Source organism: Pipistrellus kuhlii, unplaced genomic scaffold, assembly GCF_014108245.1.
Source record: "Pipistrellus kuhlii isolate mPipKuh1 unplaced genomic scaffold, mPipKuh1.p scaffold_m20_p_9, whole genome shotgun sequence".
Classification (NCBI taxonomy): domain Eukaryota; kingdom Metazoa; phylum Chordata; class Mammalia; order Chiroptera; family Vespertilionidae; genus Pipistrellus; species Pipistrellus kuhlii.
In genome coordinates this window covers 29,565,911-29,592,802 of record NW_023425595.1, presented here as the reverse complement: position 1 = coordinate 29,592,802, position 26,892 = coordinate 29,565,911, and the positions used below count along the sequence as shown (strand labels likewise).

Sequence of the window (26,892 nt, the reverse complement as noted above, 5' to 3'; positions counted from 1 at the left end):
TGAGTGAAACTTCAATAGGCTTCATTATCTCTGGGATAAGAGAAAGCCATGCTCTTTCTTCAGGGGATGTTTATACCTTTCTGTTATCTTATGGTCTCTTTCTGCAGTTCTGCCCTAAGGGAAATGCCCTCTTAATTGAGTAAACTCACCATGCTTTAGAGGAGAGAAGGTAAGGACAGCTATTATTTTATTGGATTGTGCTATTATAGTTTCTGAGTCTTCTGAGATAGCAGATATTAAGGGTTACTTCATAAATAATGAGTAAGCAATTCAAAGTAGAAGTAGACCTAGTTATTAGAAATGCTTTTCAACAATTTTCTTGACAAAAATATGAGGCATTTTGAGAAATAGTCTGAAAACATTTAAAGAAAGCCCCCAAATTGTTTTTTGAACAAGAAAGTCTTGACCATATTTGGAAGCTACATTAGAAGACTGAGAGAACTCATGATACAAAAAGAATGTGTAAATGGAGAAGCAGATAGAGCAGGCAGTAATGGGAGGAAGAATCTCAGTAATAACTGAAATCAGTGCTGAAGTGGAGGAGGCACTCTAACCTCTGAAACTAACGGCCAAGGAGTAATGAAGAGGTGAACAAAGTAAGCATCTGATGAATTTACTCACCTGTGATCTTTATGTTATCATGAAGTAGAAAACAGGATTATAAGTGGGACTTAATTCATCATTATCATAAATTCACCACCCAAAATGAGAGCCAGGGCCTTCACAATGTCTTTCATCTAAACATTAGGTCACCACCAGTCCTTCTCTGTGTCTCCTTTTATTGTAGTAACTGTTATCTCAAATCTTATGTCCAGCATTCTCTTTTTCTCTAAATTATATAGTTGTATTAATCTACAAGTAGTCCTAAAATGTTTCTTTTTATTTGAGTTTTTAAATGTTAGAAAGGAATATCATGATATGTAATCTTAGGACTCTCTTTTATCACTTTCTATTGTGTTGTATGTCCTTCTAATTGCTTTTTTTGATTGCTGGATAAAGTCCCTTTCTGTGAATATTTATCCACTTCGTTGTTGATGGACATAAGTGTGGTTTCCAGTTTTTACTCTATTGTGAATAGTGCTGCTCTTACATTTTACATGTGTAAAACTTTCTTTGGGATATGTTCCTTTTATACTGAGAAAACAAAAAAGATCTTGTATTATATATCTTTTATTTGTGCAATAATTTTCTTGGGTTTTCTTTTTATGATCTATACTAATAAAAGAATAATATGCTAATTAGACTGATGTCTTCCAGATGACATTCTGGACATCCTTCCTGACAAAGCCGGGCCCCAGTGAAGCTGCCCGGAGTCCCAGCACCAGCAGGTGTGGCCAGCCCCAGATGAAGACCACCCAGGTCCCAGGTGCCTGTGGCCGGCCAGAGGAAGGAAAGCCTGGGTCTAAGGTGTAGGGGCCAAGGCAGAGACAGTTATGGGGTGATCAGGTTGGCAGGCAGAGGCAGTTAGGGGCGATCATGCATGCAGGCAAGTGGTTAGGAGCCAATGGTCCCAGCTTGCAAGAGGGATGTCTGACTGCCGGTTTAGGCTCGATCCTACACGTGGCCTCTAGTCAGAAAATAAAAACTTGTTATTAATTTTCTTAAAGTTGAAAGAAAAAAGATGCAACTCCAGCAGCAGTTTCAGCATTCACTGGCAAAATGCATGATTAAAGAGAGACTGAAGAATGGCAAAATATTGGGGAGAGATGAGAATGGCTTGACTAAAGCTGTGATGGGTAGAGGCAGGGTTGTGTCATCATCCCAGAGCAGGAAGCAGCTGAGCCCACTGGACACAGAGCAAGGCCCTACTACACATTCATGCACGTGAATGAGAGGGAGTAGGAAAGAGAAACAACTAACCTAAAAGCATAGAAGGTTTAATATGTCACTGCTTTGATGCTAATTAAAGGTCAATGAAGGAAGATCTGATATAGACCCACTAAAGAGTTCAGTTCCCTCTAATTGGTAATAGCCAAGCCTAGAGGCACAAAGAGTGACATGGGGAGTGGCAGCATTTATAGAACCCATAGACATACTTTATAAGGCTATCTGGGGGTGGGGGGCTCAATTCTTGGGTCTGTATATATAGTTAGGATTTTGGAAACAGCCTTAGCAAATTCATATGGGACAAAACAAGGCTTCAGACCTCAGAGTTCATTTAACGGGTGACATTTGCAGGCATGGGAGGTCAGGAGACCTGCCCAGGGAATTCATTAAAATCTTGTTTCCTAGAGCAGCATTTTCAGGGAAGGTTATGTCAGCTGATGGGATGAGGCCAAATGGCTCCCCTCGGACAGGGTCCTGGCTCACTGTTGCCCGAGGGACAGAGATGCTGGGCACCAGAGGGCCTCCTTTGGGCAGCTCCTCCCCATGCCCTCTTTACCAAATCTCTGCTGTGTTCATCTTTGATTACGAACCCCACCAGAATGGGAACACATGAAAATCTGAGAACCTCAAGCCAGAACTCAGCCAGAACCACACCAAGGCTATGAGGCTTTCACGCAGGGAGAGTAGATGAGAGAAGTCTGCAGCGACTCCACTCCTTGCTTCCCCGGGAAGTTGCTCTAGGTTTTCAGCTTCCTGTCTGCATCCATCTCTACCCTGCGAGAGAATGTGCTGTACCGGTAACTTAAGGAATTGCTGACCTCAATCTCAGACTCAGCCATATGCACACCTGCACTCCACTCTGCCAGGAGAACCACCTCCTCTTCCTCTGACTTTTAGAAAACATCTTCATCCCTCAAGTAAGTCACAGGGCAGGAGGTGTGGTCTGGCAGCTGAGCCCTTGCTCCTCTCAGGTATGGACTCTGTCTCTGTTTCAGTGAAATTATGTGGAGCCTGGAAGTCTTGCTTTGCTTCTCAGACTTTTTAGCCACACATGGTATATAGCTCACCCACTCCGTTCTACAATCTAGGTACCCTGTCCATGTGGGTGCACCCACAATCTATCTGTCCCACTGACCAGACCTGGGTTCCTATGCGTCCTGGTAAAAGTCTTAGTACTTCCTTCTGGACCTGAATTATCCTGGCCTCTAATAGTCTGAGGTATGGCCTTAAAAAAAAAAAAAAAAGGGTCATTTAAAGTGGCTCTTCCCTATATGTCTGTGTGACACTAAAGTCTAAAGTCACGGGGGGGGGGGGGGGAAGCCAATTGAAATAATAAAATTTTAAAAACATACTGATCAATGATACATAAAAAATAACATTAAAATATGCTTACAAAGTCTTAGCTCCATCTGATTAATTGGCTGGGTCTGATCACTTCCTATGAAGTATAATAGTTCCCCATTTGTTAATCTTAGTCTCTGCTGACTTTTCTGATCTGAAGTTCCCACCACCAGCAGTTTTCCAGGGAGCTCTTCCTCTGTAGAACCAAAGCGTGTCCTCTGGCCTTTATTTTTAGGTGTCCCTAAAGGAAAGGGACTGAGAACAGGAAAGGAGAGAGATGGAGCAGGGGTCAGATTCAAGGGGAAGAAGGGAGAAAGGTAGAACCCAGAGCTCTAAGGATCACCATGCCACCTAAGCCCTTGTCCCCCTGCTCTTTAAAACTCTGTCTATACTCCAGGTGCAGAAATAAGGATAATTGTGCCTACCTAATTATTTTCTCCCCTTTATTACTCTATCTATATATCTTTTTAATTAAACAAAAGCAAAAGTATTTCAAGGCAAATATTTACCAGGAACATTGCTAGCGCTTATCTTCGATTTTTGTCTTTTTGTTGATGTCAATAGGCAAAGAAAGTAGTCCAACCAATGTTTCTTAGGTTAAACCTACCGTTTTGGTTTTGTGATGCAAAGCCAAGATCTCGGACCCAAAGAAATGAAAGGACAGATTTACAGAGGGTGTTTTTCTGACGGGCTTCTTGCCCAGACTTTATTGTAGTAAAAGGGCAGGCAGGATATTCTTAAATTATGATTCAGTGTCCTGGTCTTCACAATGTTATTCTCTTTCTCTATTACACCCTGACCCTTTCTTTCTTAGCAGCCTCCTATTCATTCCCAGCCTGTAGTTCAGGGAATTTTTTCCTGAAACCTCACTTATATGGACTCAGAGTATGTTTTATTTTCCTTCACATATTAGTCATCACCAGTGGATGTGTGTTGGTGCTTAAATAACTGTTTTTCACAGTTATAGTGCCTGTACATTATAGATCCTTTGTAAATATTTTTGGAATGAATAAAAAAAGGTACATCATATTGAGGCTTCTTATTTTAGGATTTTATCATCCTATTCCTTAAAAAGGTCCCAATTCTAAGATGATCAGGATGATGACATAATAGAAGATAAGAAGATTAGGAGCAGATGATACAAGGGAAAAATGAAGGATTTGGTCCTGAATTTTTCTCTTTTAGAGTGACTCCTAAGTCCTTCATCCAAGTGTGAAAGTTCTACAGTCATAAAGAGCAAGCTAAGTGAACACTAACCCACAGACCCCACTCTCTCCATTTTCTCTCCACCTTAATCCCTCCCATCAGCACTATCATATGGTTCAGGGTTAAGCAGGATCGGCATCCTTCATCATTTAGTCAGATTTGTAAGATAGAGCAATCTGATTTTCCTGATCAGTGTCTTGCTTCTACTCTTAGGTGATGGGAAAGTTTGGGGCCTTCTCTATAAAGTTGCCTCCTTTATTGCTGTCCTCTTCTATCAAATGCCCTAAACACAAACACCTTGCCACACCTTTGCAAATAGCATATATTACCATTTCCCCTGATACGTCCTGGGGAAATATCTTGTTACTATCTGCAAAGTAGCAAACACCTTCTGTTCTTTTCCTGCAGATTTCCTTCCAAAATCTATACCAACCTGGCCATTCAACTCAGCCCAGAATTCTTTTTCCCTCCAGAAGGGTAGCAGTGTGCTCACCAAAGATGTGAGCACACTTCAAGAACACAAGAGAGCAGGTTTTCCAAGAGATGAAAGGCCCCAGTTCAGGAAGCTGTCAATGACAGTGAGACTGGAAAGGGAAGGCAGATGTCACATCTATAAAGTAGATGTCACATGTGAGGAGAAGATGTCACAGAGCTTTATAATGAGAAAACTTCAACACTGAATTGGAATCCAAGTATATTTTGAGCAGAAAACCAGCTAGATTTTAAAGCAATGCCCACTGAATTTCTTTATTATGCAGACAGATATATTTTTATCTATCTACAAATAATGCTAGTCTGAGCTCATCCTTTTGGATATCTTATTTAAAGGGAATACATTTAATATAATATATATATTTTTTATTGATTTTTTTACAGAGAGGAAGAGAGAGGGATAGTTAGAAACATCAATGAGAGAGAAACATTGATCAGCTGCCTCCTGCAAATCCCCTACTAGTGATGTGCCCGCAACCAAGATACATGCCCTTGACCGGAATTGAACTTGGGACTTTTCAGTCCCCAGGCCGATGCTCTATCCACCGAGCCAAACTGGTTTCAGCTAAAGGGAATTCTTAATGATCAGCTATTAGCAACATGCTTTAACATAATTCAATAATAAGATTCAAAAAGTCAGAAGTCATAAAGCAAACATAGGTACGAGGAGGAAGAGGTACCATGTCATGGGATTCCTGTTGGCCACCCCATAGATAATAAGGGTGAACTCCCTGAGAAAAGGTTTCACTGAAAATCCATTTGGTTCTAGGCAACTGAAGAGAATGGAGCACTGGAACTCCACCCTGGGAAGTGGCTTCATGTTGATGGGGATCCTGAAGGACAGTGAGTCTCCTGAGCTGCTCTGTGCCACAATCACAATCCTGTACCTGTTGGCTCTGATCAGCAATGGCCTGCTGCTCCTGGTCATCACAGTGGACGCCCGGCTGCACGTGCCTATGTACCTCCTGCTCGGGCAGCTCTCACTCATGGACCTCCTCTTCACATCTGTGGTCACGCCCAAGGCCCTAGCGGATTTTCTTCGCAGTGAAAACACCATCTCCTTTGGGGGCTGTGCCCTTCAGATGTTTCTGGCTCTGATGCTGGGTGGTGCAGAGGACCTCCTGCTGGCCTTCATGGCCTATGACAGGTATGTGGCCATTTGTCATCCTCTGAACTACATGGTCCTCATGAGTACAAGGGTCTGCTGGCTCATGGTGGCCACATCATGGATCCTTGCATCCCTGAATGCTCTAGGGCATACCTTGTATACCATGCACTTCCCCTTCTGCATGTCCCGGAAAATAAGTCATCTGCTTTGTGAGATCCCTCCTTTGCTGAAGTTGGCCTGTGCAGATACCTCCAGCTATGAGCTCATGGTGTACGTGACAGGTGTGACTTTCCTTTTGCTCCCTCTTTCTGCCATTGTTGCCTCCTACACACTAATCCTATGTACTGTACTCCGCATGCCCTCCAATGAGGGGAGGCAGAAGGCTCTAGTCACCTGTTCTTCGCACCTGACTGTGGTTGGGATGTTCTATGGAGCTGCCACGTTCATGTATGTCTTGCCCAGTTCCCTGCACAGCACCAAGCAGGACAACATCATCTCCGTTTTCTACACAATTGTCACTCCGGCCCTGAACCCCCTCATCTACAGCCTGAGGAATAAAGAGGTCATGGGGGCCTTGAGGAGGGTCATGGGGAAATACATGCTGCGGACACACCCCACTTTCTAGAGAGGGATCAAGGCTTGTCTCTCTAACTTACCTTCTCCAAATCAAAATTTTATACACAGCTAGTCTTTATATGATACTCTGTGTGAGATGATACAAATATTTAACATATTTTTTCATTTCCATTCTACTGTAGAGCTGATCAGTATAGAAACTTAAACTGCACTTGGATGAGATATGTACCCTGATCTTGGGAGCCCATGTCATATAAGGAGTAAAAAAAGAAAAGCATGGGATGGGGATATCCTAGACTCCCTCTGTGGTCGGACTTTTCTGACATAATAACCATGTTTATGACAGGGAACTACGTTTTAAATTCAGTGTCATGTAGCAGTGACAAGCAGCAATAGTTTTAGGCTGCCTAAACTCCAATAGCCTGTTAACATCAGGGGAAGACTGCCCCAACCTGCATGGTGAGGTTTAAGATCTGAAGGAGGGGCCAACGCACAAATGAAAATGTTATACAAGAAATATGAGTTTGGAAGGCATGAGGGGCCAGGTGGAAACCTCTTTTCCTGAAGAGGCACTTTGAGACTGGATCCCATCTGCTTTTTATACACTCTAAATACACATTTTCCCTTTAGCAATGCATACAGGCAGATCAAAGGTAAATTTTGATAAACAATGTAAGGATTATCAAGCCAGGAAGTTGCCTCAAGCCATTAAAATCACAGTAGGAGCAAAACTTGTGCTGATATTCAGCCTTGCTGGATACCAGAGTGCATTGGCCTTCCAGTATCTCTTTTTGAAGCTAACTGCTGTTTGCTTTAGCCTCTGGCACAGGACATCTTTCCTTTGAATTAGATTCTAGGACAATTAATAAAGAGAAATATTCTAAGAAGATATAATAGGCTTCTTGGTTACTAGGTAAATGGTTGTTTTAGCAATTAGAAACAATAATAGATTTATACTCCAGATTTAAGTAGAAATACATATTGAATACATAAATTTAGAAATATAGGTAATACTTATGTTGAAATAGACAAAAAGGCTAATTGGGCCATTTGTATACTGCCTAAACCTAAAAATTAAATTTAAAGAGAATTTTATATTCTTGAGGTGAGTATATGTATTAATCTGTATCCACAGGAATGGAGTCAGATATGCAAATCATTTTTTAGTTCACTTACATGTGGTTTATTTTACCATTTGATTTACTGGTGTTGGAAATTTTAGAACAAAAGCTGGGGACTTAAATCTGTTCAGAAGCTCCAAAATATCCTGGCTTACATAGTAGGAATCATTGTTAAGACAGAGCTCTGTTAAATCTCAAATACTCTTTTCTTGACAGAAGTCATCTTAATTGCTTAAACTATAAAGCTAAACCATTATGTATAAGCTAAAGCTATTCTATAAAATTAAACCAAGTTCACTATCAAAACTAAGAAAATTTAGAAATTTAGACAGAAGCAAAAATCACCTGTAAAGTTTTCCTTTTTTTATATTTATTTATTTATTTATTTATTTATTTATTTATTTATTTTTGCGGGGGTGGGGTGGGGGAGGAGAGTATCCATATATGTATTTTACAGAATTTTTATGTACATGTTAATTAAAGTCTTGCTTTTTTATTATTTAAAATCTGGTGAACCTTTTTCTTTGTTAAGAGGAACCACTATAGTCTGGGTTAGGGAGTCAGTGGTGGGGTGGGTGTCCCAGAGTGCTGAGTGTGAATCTCTGCTCCCCCTTTATCATCTGTGTGTCTTTGGATGTTAGACTGAACTTTGTGCTTTAGTTGCTCATCTTAAAAGTGGTGATAATAATAGGACTCTTGATGATGTCATAATATTTTTAGGATAGCTGAGTGAGATAACAAATGTCAAGTGCATAGATGAGAGCCTGGGAAATAATGCTTAAAACATGCTGACTACTATATAAATACATATTAAATAGTTTTAAAAACTTAATTTTTAAAGTTGAGATATAATCGACATATCCTATATAATAAAAGGCTAATATACAAAGTGACCGAATGGTGGAACAACCAGTCACTATGACAAGCACTGACCACGAGGGGGCAGATGCTTAACTCAGAAGCTGTCCCCTGGTGGTCACTGTGCTCCCACAGGGGGAACACTGCTCAGCCATAAGCCGGCTCATAGCAGGCAAATGCAGCAGCAGTGGCGGGAGCCTCTCCTGCCTCCACGGCAGCGCTAAGGATGTCTGACTGACAGCTTAGCCCACTGCCCTTGGAGAGAGGGCCTCAGGCGTCAGTCAGATACCCCAAGGGCTTCCGGACTGCAAGGCACAGCTGGGCTGAGCATCCCCCCCTACCCCACCTCCACCCCAAAGTGTTCAAATTTCATGTATCTGGCCTCTAGTAACATTATATGTTATAATGATTCTATATTTATATATATTACAAAATGATCACCACAGTAAGTCTAATCAGTTTCTATCACCATACATATTTACAATTTTTTTCTTGTGATAAGAACTTAAGATTTACTTTCTTAACAACTCCAAATATATAACACATTATTACTAACTATAGTCACTTTGCTGTCCATTACATCGCCATGATTTCATTATTTTATAACTGGAAAGAAAGAACAATTTTAAACGACTGCATGATATGTCTTACATGAGTTCTCTGTACTATATTTAGGCATTTATTAAACTTAGTACCCCATCAATTTTCTTAAACGAGTGTTTGATTTTATTTTAGATTTCTAGAACTGAATTTGCTGATAGTTTCTTTGCCTATGAGTTAAACAAAATCACAATTTAAAATTCTTGTCACAAGCCCTAGCTGGTTTGGCTCAGTAGATAGAGCGTTGGCCTGCAGACTGAAGGGTCCCAGGTTTGATTCCACTCAAGGGCACATGCCTGGATTGCAGGCTTGATCCCCAGTAAGGGGCATGCAGGAGGCAGCCGATCAATGATTCTCTCTTATCATTGATGTTTCTATCTCTCTCTCCCTCTCCTTTCCTCTCTGGAATCAAAAATAAAAAAAAAGATTTTTTTAAAATCCTGTCATAAAGAGCCAAATTGCTTATCACAAAGTTAAAAACATTTTAATGTATGTGGCTGTTCCTGCCTCACTATACTCTTTCTAGTGCTGAGTAATCTTATGAACTCTATTTGCTAATATATTAATGTATTAATAAAATATAACAGATGTTTTCATTTATATTACTTATTTTTTCTGATCCTAATGATTTTTTGTTGCTCTCATAGACAAAAGACATAATTTGACAGTTATATATGTAACAACATTTATTTTCAGTTATTATTAGCTATGTGATGGGATTTGTTGGTTAGGGAAGTGTTTCCATATTTATATAGTTACATCTATCCACCTTTTCCTTTGAATTTTTCAGGGGAGGAGGTGGAAAGCATGTTTCACAGGTGCCACAAAATCTAGTTTAAGGTCTGGGGTAGAGGATAGATCATGAAAGGGGCCCTTGCTACCTGGTTTGTTGTCAGCAACTTAGAAATGGGCCCTCAGTGCCCCCCCTAAGGTGGGTTAGAAATGTAGGGTCTCCGAGCTAATTTAGTGAGAGGACATTACCTGACTTAAAAACTAGACATTGACAATGCCATTGTTTCTTTCTTTCTTTCTTTCTTTCTTTCTTTCTTTCTTTCTTTCTTTCTTTCTTTTTTTAAATATTTTATTGATTTTTGACAGAGAGGAAGGAAGAGGGTTAGAGAGCTAGAAACATCGATGAGAGAAAAACATCAACCAGCTGCCTCCTGCACACCCACCATCGGGATGTGCCTGCAACCAAGGCACATGCCCTTGACCGGAATTGAACCTGAGACCTTTCAGTCCATAGACCGACGCTCTATCTACTGAGCCAAACCAGTTTTGGCAACAATGCCATTGTTTCTTTCTTTCTTTCTTTCTTTCTTTCTTTCTTTCTTTCTTTCTTTCTTTCTTTCTTTCTTTTTTTAATATATTTTATTGATTTTTTACAGAGAGGAAGGGAGAGAGATAGAGAGTTAGAAACATTGATGAGAGAGAGTCATGGATCAGCTGCCTCTAGCACACCCCCTACTGGGGATATGCCCGCAACCAAGGTACATGCCCTTGACCAGAATCGAACCCGGGACCCTTCAGTCCCCAAGCCGACGCTCTATCCTTTGAGCCAAACCGGTCTCGGCAATGCCATTGTTTCTTAATGAGTGTCTTCATCTTATTCTTTAGTCCAGCGTTTTTCAACCGCTGTAGTGTGCCGCGAGATGTTGCCTGGTGTGCCGTAGGTGCAGACAAGAATTTTTAATTTTTCACTATTTTGTTTACTTAATATTTCATAATAAAGTAATTATAAAATACTTTCTTTGTGTTTATTTGATTCCTATTCAAGAGAATTACTTTATATATAGTCAATATAGGCACAGAGTTAAATTTTTTAACATTTTCTAATGGTGGTGTGCCTCGTGATTTTTTTCATGAAACAAGTGTGCCTTTGCCCAAAAAAGGTTGAAAAACACTGCTTTAGTCATTCCACTATCCTGGATTATATGTTCATTATTTCCTTGCTTAAAAATAATTAGTCTTAACCTATATGCACATGTCCCTAAATACTACATTGTTAATTATCTTTTATTTTTAATATTTATAAAAACGATACAGTGTGAATAAAGTTCTTTTTGATTTGACATTATCAAGAAATATGTTTCTTATGATTCATTCCCTTGTGGGATGTAATTGTTGTTTATTCATTTTTGTTGCTGTAGAATGTTCGATTGCATCAATACTAATAAAAGCCTATGTAGTTGTCATGCCCTCATTTCAAGATGACTTCACATTCTAACAATTCATCACCAGGAGGCTGTGTGTGCAGCAGGCATGCATGAGTGGGCAGAGACAAGTCCTGGCCGCACCATGCAAAATTGGGGAGACAGGTCCTGGCAGCACTGTGCAGAGCCACAGAGGCAGGTAAGCCTGACTCTGGCCTACCTCTTTAGGGCTATCCATCCAGGAGCTCCCACACTGTCAGAGGGCACAGGCCGGGGCGGGGAACGCCCATACTCCCTCCCCTGAGTGCATGAATTTCATGCACTGGGCCTCTAGTATGTGTGCGTGTGTGTGTGTGTGTGTGTGTGTGTGTGTGTGTGTGTCCTACCTGATAATATACCGTGTTTCCCAAAAAATAAGACATCCTCCAAAAATAAGACCTACTTACAGGTTTCCTTCTGAGTGAAATATAAGGCATCCCCCTCGAAATTAAGCCCCCCCCCCTCCCCCAGGCTAAACATGAGAGATTTGGTCCACTGATTCTGAAAGAAATGGAGTCACAAGAAATTCACCAGGAAATTCAGGAATTGGATTGTTATGATGATATTCCAGAAGATGATGACATGATTGTCATTGAATAAATGAGTAAATTCTTGATACTGTAGGATTCACAGTTTGTCTGGTTTGTGTTGACAACTAACGTACTACTGTACCTTATACAGGTAATAAATATTTCCTTTATTTTCATTTAACAATAAATGTGTACCATATTCTTCTTCATGGAAAAATAAGACATCCCCTGAAAATAAGACCTAGCGCATCTTTGGGAGCAAAAATTAATATAAGACACTGTCTTATTTTCGGGGAAACAGGGTAGCAATATGCAGCGAGTGCGGCTCAGGCATGCAGGGCGAGGCTCACAGCGGTAGTGGTAGCTCACGAGGCTGTGGAGACTGCAATGGTGGCTTCGGTTCAGTGGGGCGGGCAGAATGGGCACAGCCCTATTAGCTGCAGCAGGAGAGGTGGGGGGCGGGAGAGGTGGTGGTGGAAGGAAGCCCGCCAGAAGTCCTGCAGGAATATTCCTGCAACAGGTCACTAATAAACACACACACACACACACACACACACACACACACACACACATATATATATCATATATATATAATCACAGATGGTTTATGTATTAGTCTGCATGGGCTGCCATACAACATACCATAGAATAGATCAGGGTGCTTAAACAACAGAAACTTATCTTCTAACAGTTCTGAAAGCTGGAAGTTCAAGATCAAGGTGCTAGTAGGGTTGGTTCCTGGTGAAACCTTTCCTCCTGGCAAACAGATGGCTGGCTTCTCACTCTCTGCCTTCACTAGGGTTTTGACTGTGTAAGCACGCCCCGATAGCTCTTCCTCTTCTTATAAGGATAGCAGTCCTGCAGGATTAGAGTCCATACAACCTTATTTAACAATAATATCCTCCTAAGGACCTTATCTCCAAATATAGACATATTGAGGGTTAAGGCTTCAACATACAGATTTTGCTGGGACACAATTTAGTCTATAACATACATTTTCTTGTTGAAGGACATTGGATTTGTTCCCAGGTTTTTATTTTTATATTCAATGCTTTTATGATATCTGTCTATCTATCTATCTATCTATCCATCTATCTATTTGGGAATCATGAGCAAGAGTTTCTCTAAATCAATATAAACAGAAGTGGAACTGCTGGCCCATAAGACATGCAAATGTTCAGATTCAGAAACTGGGGCCAAAATATTTCCCAACATGGTTGCATCAAGTTTTACTCCCATCAGAAGTATCTGTGTATTCCCAAGACTTCACATCCTTACTACCAGTAGTTATTATCAAACACCTTCATTTTTACCAATCTGGTGAGCAGAAATGCTCTTACCAAGGACTTTAACATTATCTAATTAATTATAAAGAATTTTAATAATTTTATTCCCAATCTGATCCTATTTTCTGTAAAATTTATATTTCATGCTATTCCATTTTTCTGTTGTTTTGTATCTTTTAAAAATCTATTTACAGGCATTTTATGTGCATTTTTTTATACAAAATCTTTGTTGATTATACATGTTGCAAATGTATTCTTATGGTTTATATCTTGTCATTTCACTTACTTTTGATAGACAAACATTTCAAATGTTAATGTAGTCTAATTCATCAATTTTTCCTTTCAATTTAGTGTTTTTTTTGTGTGTCTTGTTCAAGATTCTTCTCTGCCCAAAGATCATAAAGATATTTTTCATTTATTGCTATATTCCCTAAGCCCTTCATTTCAACCCCTCTGTAAAATAATTAAATACAAATAACTTGGTTTTAAACTTTACAAAGTCTTTACAAAATCCTTTATTAACTTTAATCTTAAATATCTTAGATAAAGCACATAAATTGGTGATTTGGATAAAGACAAATTTAGTTAGAATTTCCTGGATACTAGTCCAGGAAACATGCCCAAGAGGATTCATTAATATTCTGTTTCCTGGACCAGCATTTCCAGGGGAGGCCATTTCATCTGAGAAAATAAGTCCCTCTGAAGGTAGGGGTAGAATAGATAGAGGAGGTTGGGTCATGGGGTAAGGAGACAGAGCAGCCTCCCCCAGGGCAGGGCTCAGGCTTCCTGTGGGCCCCAGGGACAAGGAGGCCAGGCCTGGCAGGGTCTCCCTTAGGCAGCTCCCAATATGTACTTCCTCCAGATCCCTGCTGCCTTCATCTTTGCTCTCAGATTGTAGCACCAGTAAATGAACATCTGAGCATCTAGACCCAAGAACTCAGTCTGACAACTGCTCCAAAGCTGGATGGGTTCCTTACCTGGGAAACTGCATGACAGAAGCAGTTTCTCCTAATTCTCCACAGGTGTGAGAGCAGGAACGCCGTCTTCTTGCTCCATAGGAACAACCCGAGGACTGTATCAGCTCTCTGACTGTGGCTCCTGCGTCACTAGAAAAGACCTGACGAGGAACAGGAGGCACAGAAAGGCCTGGTGATACTTACATTGGTCAGACTCCTCAGATCTTATGAAAACGTAGCAAAAAGGAAACCAATTGGATGCTGATAGAAAATCCCTCTCTTCTTTTCCCATTTCTACAGGAACATTCCTGACCTTAGAACAACCACAGGGCAGTCTGTATGGTCAGCCAGCTGGGCTCCTCACAGCCTGAGGTAAGAGCAAAGATTCTCTTCTCAGGAAAGGGGGCAGCCTCCAGTTAGGTTGTTGCAAAACAAAGTCCAAGAACTAAGCTATTCTGTCTTTCATTTTCTTTGAAAATGCACTGGGCCTCTAGTGTGTGTGGCTCTGTAGTCCTTTCCAATACCCTCTATTCTTGGTGCTCTAACCAGAAAGTGGAATCAATGGGGATGATGAGTCTGTGCTACATGCCAGGCTTGGGTATCTGTTTCCTGACAAAGTATCAGGACCTGTCTTTAGATCCCATGGTCTTTGCTTGCCTCTGATAAGGTATACTTGCACCTATCTGATAACACATGCCTCCAAAGGTCCATCTAAGTGCAGATGACGTGCCTGTCATATGCTCAAACACCTTTTTAACCATTAAAATATTGTGGACTCAGAAGAGGCAATAGAAACAAGCAAAATGTCAAAATAATTACATACTGTGTTGTAGCCTATACCTTTCACCAGCTTTTCCAGCACAAACACTCTGATCTTCCTTGGCAGGGCCTCATCTGTTATCATATTTCTGAGTTCTCCCAGACCACATTTTTATCATGACTTGTTTTTGCTGAAACCAGTTTGGCTCAGTAGTAGAGCGTCGGTCTGCGGACTGAAAGGTCCCAGGTTCAATTCTGGTCAAGGGCATGTACATTGGTTGCGGGCACATCCCCGGTGAGGGGTGTGCAAGAGGCAGCTGGTCGATGTTTCTCTCTCATCAACGTTTCTAGCTCTCTATCTCTCTCCCTTCCTCTCTGTAAAAAATCAATAAAATATTTAAAAAATATATATCATGACTTGTTTTTTAAGAGAACCTATGTTTGCATTGATCCTAAAGGATTAACTCTAAAAGCAACAGCAACTCAAACACACCTTCTCCTAGTCTGGGATAGTCTTGAAGTGTTCCCTCTCAGTCAGGAGAGGTGACTAAAGTAGAAACACATTAGCTCTTCCAGTGAGGTTTGTACCTATAGCCTGAGTGATAAAAAACAAATGGGCAAAAATTGCCAAAATTATATGCAAAAAAGAAGTGAAAGTGCTTTATTCAAACCTATTTTTGTACCTGTTTTAGAATTTCATATTCAAAGAAGGTCTGGACAGAACACTAACTGGGTACTTAAATCATTAGTCTGACCTTGTAAGATAGGTCCAAGGATAATCAAGGGCATGGGGGGACATAATATAGCTTTCTATTAAGAGGGAGATGATTTAATCTTTCTGGAAAGATATATGTTCATGTTTGATGACTGAACAATATATTTATACAGGGATCTCTTAATGTTTGGCTATTGCTGTTATACATGGTTCTTTATCAAAATACAATGAAAAGATCCAGAAACTGAGAGATCCAGCTGTAAAGTCAGTTACCAGTGGGAAAGGTATCATCTCATTGGATTCATGTTGGCCATCTAAGAAGCCTTCGATATTATAAAACTAAGAGATAAAAAAACAAAAAAACAACAACAAAAAAACACACAAAAAAAACTAAAGGATCATTTTAGCAAAATTTCTCCACCAATCTATTTGGTTCCAGGAAACGGAAGAAACAACACAGAATGGAGCACTGGAACTCCACCCTGGGAAGTGGCTTCATGTTGATGGGGATCCTGAAGGACAGTGAGTCTCCTGAGCTGCTCTGTGCCACAATCACAATCCTGTACCTGTTGGCTCTGATCAGCAATGGCCTGCTGCTCCTGGTCATCACAGTGGACGCCCGGCTGCACGTGCCCATGTACCTCCTGCTCGGGCAGCTCTCACTCATGGACCTCCTCTTCACGTCCGTGGTCACGCCCAAGGCCCTAGCGGATTTTCTTCGCAGTGAAAACACCATCTCCTTTGGGGGCTGTGCCCTTCAGATGTTTCTGGCTCTGACGCTGGGTGGTGCAGAGGACCTCCTGCTGGCCTTCATGGCCTATGACAGGTATGTGGCCATTTGCCATCCTCTGAACTACATGGTCCTCATGAGTACAAGGGTCTGCTGGCTCATGGTGGCCACATCCTGGACCCTTGCATCCCTGAGCGCCTTTGTATATACCATGTACACCATGCACTATCCCTTCTGCAAAGCCCGGACGATCAGGCACCTACTCTGTGAGATCCCACCGCTGCTGAAGTTGGCCTGTGCAGATACCTCCAGCTATGAGCTCATGGTGTATGTGATGGGTGTGACCTTTCTGATCCCCCCTCTTGTTGCTATCCTTGCCTCCTACACACTAATCCTATGTACTGTACTCCGCATGCCCTCCAATGAGGGGAGGCAGAAGGCTCTAGTCACCTGTTCTTCGCACCTGACTGTGGTTGGGATGTTCTATGGAGCTGCCACGTTCATGTATGTCTTGCCCAGTTCCCTGCACAGCACCAAGCAGGACAACATCATCTCCGTTTTCTACACAATTGTCACTCCGGCCCTGAACCCCCTCATCTACAGCCTGAGGAATAAGGAGGTCATGGGGGCCTTGAGGAGGGTCATGGGGAAGTGCATGCTGCGGACACACCCCACCTTCTAGGGAGAGATCGTGGCTTGATTCTGAAATTTATTCGTCCTCAAAGTCAGAAGATTTCTGAGAGAGTCAGATAATCACGACAGGAACACCAGAGTGCAGAGTATAACTTGACTTGTCAACTGCTCTTTTAAATCTTTCCATGAGGCTACTTAGAAGGTATGAGACACATCCTATTAAAAAATGCACTTGGTGTTTTCCCAGTTAACTACTGCGTTTAACAGACCTAGGGACCTTTGCCAACTGGGACGTGACATCTAACCTTGGGAGTCCTAACAGACAAACATTAGCCCCAAAGAAAAGGGAGTTTCAAGTGGAGGCCTGATGTACCAAGACCCGTACATCAGGGGCGGGAACCTTAAGATTTATGCAAATTTTCAACTAACTGACCTTGTTAAAGATCCATGTAGGCAGCCTTGTTTAATGCCCAAACTAGTAGTAGTTTGTATGTATTTGATTCGTGTCATTCCCTTTTCCAAACATCAGCTATTATGGAAACTTTCCCACCTGGGCCCTCCAACAGGTGATTTTTGTTTGTCTTTTTTGTTTGTTTTTGGCATGGAAATGTTTTTATACTGTTCTAAATCCAAATATTACTGAAATGAATAAAATAAAAAGTTAAGGCAGCTCATCAGCAAGGTCCATGGTAAATAACTTTGCTTTAACACAGACTCAAAACAAAACTGCTTTTCCATTTCCTTAAGGTTGTCTTGAAATGTCCCTACAATTGCAAAGGGCTCATGTGCTTAATGTGTGTGGGTGTGTCTGCGTGTTTGTTCTGAAAAACAAGGGGTCAACATAATGAATTTATATTCATTTCCTAGTAGCTTAAGTATGACTGCTACTACCTTTTGTTTACAGGTTTGAAAACATTTAAACAAAAGCTGTGAGTTGTTTTGAAGCTTCAAAATAACATGTCTCATGCAAGTGGCAGAATTTTTTTTTTTTCAAATTTGCTAACATTTTCTTTTTTCAATTATAAAACATTAGTCTATCTTTAACACTAAAAGAAGTTCTCTTTCAAATAGTAATAACATTAAGAACACTAGAAGTAGGCAAAAGCCAACTAAAATCTCCTTACGGAGAGATCATCTCTACACATATTTTAGATGCATTTCCTTCCCTTTTTAATGCTGGCATACATTTTACTGAGTTGATTTGTGTGTGACATTTATTAATATCTAGTGATTTCTCCCCCTACATTAGGGGTGTCGAACTCAATCAGAGAAGGGGCCAAAATCTAAAATCCAGCCTAAATCGCGGGCCGAATGGTTTACTGAACAGTCATAAACTGTCATTGTGATGGAAACGCAGCGTAGTGTAGTGATGACAGCGTGGTGCGGGCCACATTGCAAGGCCTGGCGGGACGGATTTGGCCTGCTGGCCTTGTGTTTGACACATGTGCCCTACATTATATGGTGGCAGCATAGAGCAGTGACAAAGAACCCCGAGGTCAGAGGTCAGAGTACCGAGCTTTGAATTCAATACACCCCACACTTAACTTATACAGCCATCCCCACCACCCCTTATCTGCAGTTTGGCTTTCTGCGGTTTTAGTTTCCCAGGGTCAATCCGGGCCTGAAAATATTTAAACGGAAAACCCCAGGAACAATTCATCAGTTTGAAATGGCACCCCACGGTGAGGAGCCCGGTGAAATCAGCAGTCTCTCCCCACGCCTTCCCCCAGCGCCTCCTGCAGAGGCTCCACCAGTTCCTCACTGAGTAGCCCTCCCGGTGGTCAGATCGACCTCGTGATATCGCGATGCTTGTGCTCAAGAAATCCTCATGTTATTCGTTATGGCCCCAAAACACATTGGAGCGATGCTGGCAGTTTGCATATGCGAAAGAGAAGCTGTAAACTGCTTCCTCTAAGAGAAAAGGTGGACGTTCTCCAGGTAAGGCAATAATAAATCTTCTCACATCATCACCGGAAGCCTGGTGAGTACAGCACAATATGTTTGGAAAGAGAGACCACATTCACATAACTTCCATTACAGGTCATTGTTGTCTTTCATTATTGGTGGTGGTTGTGAATCTCGGGCGGTGCCTAATTTGCAGGGTTTGGTATTATCCACACTTTCAGAGGCCCACTGAGGGGTCATATCCCCTGAGAATAAGGGGGACCACTGAATATAATTTTGAGCAAGTTACTTAAGCTCTCTGGACCGTAGTCCGCACATCTACATACTGTGACTGGGCAGTAATAGTAAGACCTTCTTCATAGTTGTTGTGAGGGTTAACTAAGTTCGTAGACATAAAAGGAAGGCATTTTTAGGACCTGGTGTCCTGGCTGAGTGGCTCATTGATTGGGACGGGGTCCTGTACACCGAAAGGTGTCAGGTTCGATTCCTGCTCAGGGTACGTAGATACCTACATTGTGCTTAGATCCCTGGTCAGGGACCATCCAGGAGGCAACTGGTTAATGTTGCACTCTCACAGCTCTCTCTCCCCTCCCTCCCTTTCCTCTCTCTCTAAAATCAGTAAAACATATCCCGGGGTGAGGATAGAAAATAACAGAACTGCATATGGTATATAATGAGGATTTAATAAATATTAACTCCTACACGAATAAATAGCATTGAGAACACTTTCATGAGTTAACAAAATATTACATCATATGGATGTTTTATAATAGAATTGGCTATTTCATCACTATTGCAAATTTAATAGTGATGGTGTGTGTGTATGTGTATGTATAGAAACAATGTTAATCTCTAGGTGTATAAGCAATATTTTCCCTTTAAAATAAATTTTTGAGTAGAATTATTCAAATCAAGGTCAAATCTATATAATATTCTCAATATAAAAAGATACTGATTTTTTAAAAATGTTAAACATTTTTGCATTTTTACCAGCAATATGTAAGTGTACTTTAACCCACCACACCTTTCCCATGTTATATTTAACAAGTACATTTATTTTATTAGGTTTAACATTTAAATCTATTGTATTAATTTGCATAATTCATTTATTTAGATATTTCTTATTGAGTTGTTGTTCTTTACATATACACTTTGTTATATTTATTGTAAAAACTATTTTCAAATTTACTTGTTATTTGAATTTTTAGTATGTCCATGATAAGGATTTTTGGACAAAAAGGTGTTAAAAAATGCTTGTGTTGTGAAATCTACCCACTTATCTTGTGTTCTTTCAGTTAGGATGTAATTTTCTATTCTACCTCTTAATGACAATTTACTGTTAGGATGTAATTTTCTATTCTACCTCTTAATGTTAGGATGTAATTTTTTATTCTACCTCTTAATGACAATTTATATATTTTATTTTTCTTAATCATTTTTTACAATTTGCATTTAACTTTTATATTAAATTTCTCATTTATCTTGATATGGTGAGTTTTTAACTTTGTTTTCAAAGATGTCCCTTTTCTATTGATATTTTAAAATATTCCTTCCCTTTTCTGTCAATTTCTTCTATTTCTTTCATCACATATTATATTCTCATAAACATAGTATTAAGCTACATTTCATGGCTATTCAGTTCTAGCTCTTTTCTCTTTACTCTTTCTGAAGATATTTTATTCTATTATCTACTTCCTAAAAGCTCACAGGCAATTTGATTGCAAATATATTTGACAATAATAAATTAATGTGTAATTTGGGCATTTCCCCCCCAATATTCAGCCATGCTTTCCAGAACACAGCACACTACTGCACTTCTTGAATCCAGTCTCAGTTCCTTTCTTAAAGTGACCATTTCACACCTTTGTCTCAGCTGATGGCCTTACTCCATACTTCACTTGGAATAGAAAGTGAAGTAGGGGGTGAGGAGGGGAAGGAAGGGAAATAAGAAAGGACAGCCTCCTACCTTCACCTCTTCAAACCTCCCCTCTATGTACTGCACATTCATGCCCTGCTCTCCCCTTCACAACTGTCTATCAAAAGCTGATCCGGCCGAAACCGGTTTGGCTCAGTGGATAGAGCGTCTGCGGACTGAAAGGTCCCGGGTTCGATTCTGGTCAGGGGCATGTACCTTGTTTGCAGGCACATCCCCAGTAGGGGGTGTGCAAGAGGCAGCTGGTCGATGATTCTCTCTCATCGATGTTTCTAACTCTCTATCCCTCTCTCTTCCTCTCTGTAAAAAATCAATTAAAAAATATATTTTTTTAAAAAAAGCTGATCCTTCAATAGGGATGTAATTGACAAATATGCCTTTATATATATTGAAATTTAATATATATATTAGTGCATCATTTGAAATTAGTGGAGAAAATGAGTGGCCATGGTATTAGAATAGCTAAATGTTTAAGGGGAAATGTAATATAAAATGCATCTAAAATCTCCTAAAATAAATTCCAGACATTTTAATGGTTAAAAACCAAGTCCTAATGTCAGGCTCCCCACTCCAGATTCATGTCCCTCTTGTTCCCCTTGTTTATGTGGGGCTATATGATTGAGTTTTAATAAATGGCATGTGAGCAGGTGCGTTGTTTGTGGATCCAATTAGAATTTATGTATATGAGACAAACTTCGGCCTGTTAAGCCACCAGATTTGAGATTTATCTGTGAGAGCAAGGGTCAGCAAACTAGGCTATGCTTTTTTTTTTTTTTTTTTTTTTTTTTTTTTTTTTTTTTTCTTTTTTTTTTTTTTTTTTTTTTGTACAAATGAAGTTTTGTTGATACACATTTATTTTTGTATTGTCTGGCTATTTTCCCCACTACAGTGATAGAGATGAGTAGTTATGATGGAGACAGTATGGCCACAAAGCCAAAAGTATTTATTACCTGGCCCTTTAAAGAAAAAATTTGCTGATCCCTATTTTATAGCAACTAGCATTACCTTATGTAAAAGGAAAATGAGAACTAGAAATAGAAAGTAACATAGGAGAACATATATTATGGTCGGGGTGAGGAAAGCCTCTCTTAGTGTAAAACAAACAAACAAAAAAAACCCCTCTAGGTATTCCTCCCTGCTTAGTCTCTGCTTTCCCGCATCTTACCCCAGCACATCTTTAGCTGGTTAGCTCTATCAGCCTTTGGTTTTCAACTTAGAAGTCACTTCCTTAGGAATGCATTCTGTATGCTTTCTAAAAGGCTGTAACTGTCATTCCATTATTCTGCTGTAATAATCTTTGCAAAGGTAAAAAAACAAACAAACAAACAAACAAAAAAAACTGAGTTGACAAGTTTAATAGTCCTTTTGTTGTGGGGTCGAACCCTGGAGTCAAAAATAAGACCACCGGAGGCTGCTAATCAGTAAGGATTTATTGAACTGGCCAGGACGCCTGCGAGAACACCACACACAGGTGGAGTCCACAGGACCTCGCCGTTTCAGGTGTAGGCAGCCCTTTTAAAGGTCCAAACCACAAAAATGTTCCTTTGTTCCAAATTTCAAATTCCAAATTCCAAAAATTCCTAAAATTCTAAAATTCCTAAAATTCCAAAAATTCCAAAAATTCCAAAAATAAAAATTCTAAAAATTCCAAAAAATAAAAATTACAAAAATTACAAAAATTCCAAAAATAAAAATTCTAAAAATTCCAAAAAATAAAAATTACAAAAATTCCAAAAATAAAAATTCTAAAATTTCCAAAAATTCCAAAAAATAAAAATTCCAAAAATTCCAAAAATTCCAAAAAATAAAAATTCTAAAAATTCTAAAAATCCCAAAATTTCCAAAAAATAAAATTCTAAAAATTCTAAAAATCTAAATTCTAAATTCTAAAAAAAAAAAAAATTCTAAAAATTCTAAATTCTAAATTCTAAATACTGGGAACAACCAGCAGGGCGGCTTCCAGCCACATTCTGCTGGATGTTGGAATGTGGACCTATCTTGTGACAGCAGATAGTACAGAAGCAGACCTGAGCAAACTTAATCTCTAAAGGTTATCTGCAGTTTCAACTCCTGGAGCAACTAAGTCAGTGGGAATCAATCTCCTGTGGTCCTGGTCCACAGGCACAGGAAAACTGCCTTAGCCTCCAGGTCTCCATCTGGAAGCTGAGGCAGCTCCCCTATTGTTTGAGCAAGTAAGCGAGTGCCGAAGCTAGAATAGCAGGGTTAAAATTCAAACAGCAGCTTTTACCCAAGTATGGTTGCTACCATACTTCACTTTATTAATATATAAAACTCTGAGACACTTGAGTAATCTTTCCTGGAAGGCTTCACCTTTCACCACTCTGACACATCTTTATTCAGTTCTCTGCTTCTCTAATTCTTACGGCTCCAACCTTGATTGGCTACTCTTCATCCACCTTGAAATACTCGTAACCCCAAGGTTCTGGCATCAATTCTTTCCCACTGTCTTTCTCCAACATCACAGCTCATCTAGGATTGCACTTCAGAATTACCCTAGAATATTTTTACAAAACATATTCATTTCCTCCATTTTTGCCACCCTTATGCTCTGCAGCAGGACGAGGCACTTGCCTTTTAGTAGAATTCTTTCAAGATTGCAATGCATGCACTTAGTTTCTTGGATAAAAATTTTGGTATGCATCCTTAGGTTTGTCAAACTCCACTTGAAGTAAACTTCTGAATATATTTTTCCAGTCAATATCTCTCTTCTAAACTCTAGGTTTTTGTCATTTTTTCAAAATTATATTTCTTGAACTCTAACAGTGTCTGGCACTTTCCCTACAAGTGGTAATACAGAAGCCAACAAAGCAGTCCGTCTTGGAATTATAGTCTAGTGGACGAGTCAGACATTAAGCAGGTAATTACATAATTAGTTTACATAAAAGCCGTTCCGTTGCCTAAAATGCAGTATAACATTTTTAATGTGCTCAAGAAACATCTGGGTCTTGTTACAAATGTAGGCTCCTGAGATCAACTGCCCTACCCCATCTTGTCTTGAGAAATACTTTCTACAAAGCAATCCAAGAATCACTTCAAGTCATCGTGTGCAAAACTATGGTCTACATCATAAATGCTTTACTACAGCACAAAACAGTGTCCCATCCCTCCTTTTCTGAAAATTTCCCCTCATTTTCCATCATTATCCTATAAATTCATCAATCTTCAGCATTTTCAGGGTTATATGCTGGGCCAGTTCTTTAGAATTCAATTCAAATCATTTCTCAATTTAGACTCTAACTTTTCAGCTTTATTTTTTAAAATGTTAATAATTTTTTATTTTTTAATTACAGTTAGTATACATTGTGTTGTTACAGTTAATGTCCATTTTATTAGTTTCAGGTGTACAACGAATTGATTAGACACTTATATGCCTTATGAAATTATCACCCCAATAAGTCTACTGCCTATCTGACATCATACAAGCAATTGCAATATTATTGATTATATTTCCTATGCTATAGTTTCCATCCCCGTAACTATTCTGTAACTACCAATCTGGACTTCTTAATCCCTCCACCTTTTTCACCCATCCCCCTAAGTCCCCTCCTCTCTGGCAACTGTATGTCTATGTAGCTATATGTCTGTTTCTGTTCTGCTTGTTTGTTTTTCTGTGTTTTTGTTTTTGTTTTTTTATATATTCCACAAATGGTATTTGTCTTTCCATGCCTGTCTTATCTTACTAGCATAAAACCTTCTAAGTTTATCCATATTGTTGCAGTTAGCAAGATTTCATTCTTTTATATGGCTGAGTTATATTCCATTGTATCACTTCTTCTTTATCCATTCACCTATTGACACTTAGGTTGCTTCCATATCCTGGCTATTGTAAACAATATTGCAATGAGCATATGGATGCATGTGTGCTTTCATTTTAGTGTTTTTTGGCTTTCTTTGGATAAATACTCAGAGGTGAAATTGCTGGGTCTTTTTTTGTCTCTTGTTATAATCTTTATTTTAAAGTCTATTTTGTCTGATATATGTATTGCTACCCCAGTGTTTTTTGCTTGTTTCCATTTTCATGAAGTATTTTCTTTCCATTCCTTTGCTTTCAGTTTGTATCTCTTTAAATCTGATGTGAGTCTCTTGGAGACAGCATATGTAAAGGTCTTGTTATCCATTCAGCCACTGTATGTCTTTTGATCAGAAAATTTAATCCATTTGCATTTAAAGCAATTGTTAATAGATATGTATTTTATCATTTTTCTTGTTGTAATTAAAGAAACCATTTAATATTTTTTTTGTAATACTGGTTTGATTATGATAAACTCCTTTAGCTTTTATTATTTGGGAAGCTCTTTATATGCCCTTCTATTCTAAATGATAACTTTGCTGGATAGAGTAATCTTGGTTGTAGGTCTTTGTTTTCATAATTTATTTCTTGCCAGTCCTTTTGGCCTGCAAAGTTACTGTTGAGAAATTAGCTGACAGTCTTATGGGAGCTCCCTTGTGGGTAACTAACTGCTTTTCTCTTGCCACTTTTGAAATTCTCTCTTTATCTTTAACCTTTGGCATTGTAATTATGATGTGTCTGGTATAGGCCTCTTTGGGTTCATCTTGTTTGTGTCTCTGCACTTCCAAGACTTGTATATCTATTTCCTTGATCAGGTTAGGGAAGTATTTGTCATTGTTTTTTTCAAATTGGTTTTCAATTCCTTGTTCTCTCTCTTCTCCTTCTGCTATCCCCATAACGTGAATGTTGGTACATTTCATGCTGTAATAGAGGCTTCTTACATTATCCTCATTTTTCTTAAATTATTTTTCTTTTGATGTTCTAATTGAGTGTTTTCTGCTACCTTATTTTCCAAATTGCTGACTTGATCCTTTGTTAATCTACTCTATTGTTGATTCTCTGTAATGTATTCTTCATTTCATTTCTTTATTTCTTACTATTGTTTTGTGTGTGTGTGTGTGTGTGTGTGTGTGTGTGTGTGTGTGTGTGTTTCTTCTAGTTCTGTTTCAGTTTTCTAACCCTTTGTTGAAGTACTTCATCTACTCTTCCCTTAAGTTCATTAAGCAACCTGGTGATTACTTATCTCCATTTTTTTTTTCTAGAGTTTTGATCTGTTCTTTCATTTGGGACATGTTTTCTTTCTTGGCTCCTCAGTTTGGAAGCCTCCTTGTATTTGTTTCTATATATTAGGTAGAGCTGCTGTGTCTCCCAGTCTTGGTAGAATGGCCTTGTGTAGTAAGTGTCCTGTAGAGCCCTGTCTTTTGAGCTGGGTTCTCCAGGTGCACCCCCAACCCCCACTGGTATGGGCTGTGTGCATTCTCCTATAGTAGTTAAGCCCTAATTGTTGTTGATGCATCAATGGGATGGATTTATCCCCAGGCCAATCAGCTGAAAAACAACTGTGAAGGATTTGCTGTATGGGGGCCAACCCCATAGAACAGGACTTACTTTAGCAGGGCCCTGGTGCCCACCATGTCTCCCCATTGAGTGTGTTTCTTGTGGATGTGCTTCAGCAATAGGGGCACTCCCAGGAGGTGCAGGCAAAGGTCAGCCACCACTTGTGCCCTGCTTGGGGACACCCACCATTAGTTACAGAGCAACTTCTACTTATGCTGGGCTTAGAGGTGCCCGGGAGAGGCCAAACTGTGAACCAAGGCCAGCTGCTACTACTAGTGCTGAGCCTGGAGTCACTTAGCAAGAAGTATGAGCACACAAAGGTCAGATGCTGCTTATTTGAGAGATTTTAGGAAAGTCCAAAGCATGAGCTAAGACAGGCTGTTTGTATGGAAAAGCCACTGAAAACAGCTTTGGTGGGCCTGAAAGTTGAGTGGGGTGGAGTCTCAGTCCAAGGATGGGGCAAACAGCATTAGCCAGGTTTATGGAGACTCGGATATGGCACCCATCTGTACCTTCAGGGTTGGTATCAGCAAATTAACAATGGCTTCTACCAGCACTTCTCCATTCCTTGCTCTTTGATGCCACACAATTCAGTTCCTTTCTGTCTGACTTTGGCATCTTTTGAGCTGCTGCCCCAGTGCTGGAGCCAGAGTGCATGAGTCTGTGAGGGCCTTTTAAGTGGAACACCTGGGACTCTGGCACCATTTTGTCTCACTCAGCCAAAAGTCTGTGCTGGTGTTTGCAGCCAGAAGTTAT

At 39.8% G+C, this 26,892-nt stretch overlaps 2 protein-coding genes across 2 annotated transcripts; both read left to right on the top strand.

Annotated features, from left to right (window-relative positions):
• The first annotated feature begins 5,594 nt into the window (after nucleotides 1-5,594).
• On the top strand, nucleotides 5,595-6,613 carry LOC118713239 (olfactory receptor 2AG2). The gene has a single exon (XM_036427646.2). It carries the CDS (start codon nucleotides 5,649-5,651, stop codon nucleotides 6,597-6,599), a length of 951 nt encoding a protein of 316 aa, XP_036283539.1. The 5' UTR covers nucleotides 5,595-5,648; the 3' UTR covers nucleotides 6,600-6,613.
• A 9,406-nt stretch (nucleotides 6,614-16,019) lies between these two features.
• On the top strand, nucleotides 16,020-17,320 carry LOC118713235 (olfactory receptor 2AG1). The gene has a single exon (XM_036427642.2). The coding sequence runs from the start codon at nucleotides 16,029-16,031 to the stop codon at nucleotides 16,977-16,979; it is 951 nt and encodes a 316-aa protein (XP_036283535.1). The 5' UTR covers nucleotides 16,020-16,028; the 3' UTR covers nucleotides 16,980-17,320.
• Nucleotides 17,321-26,892: the final 9,572 nt, after the last annotated feature.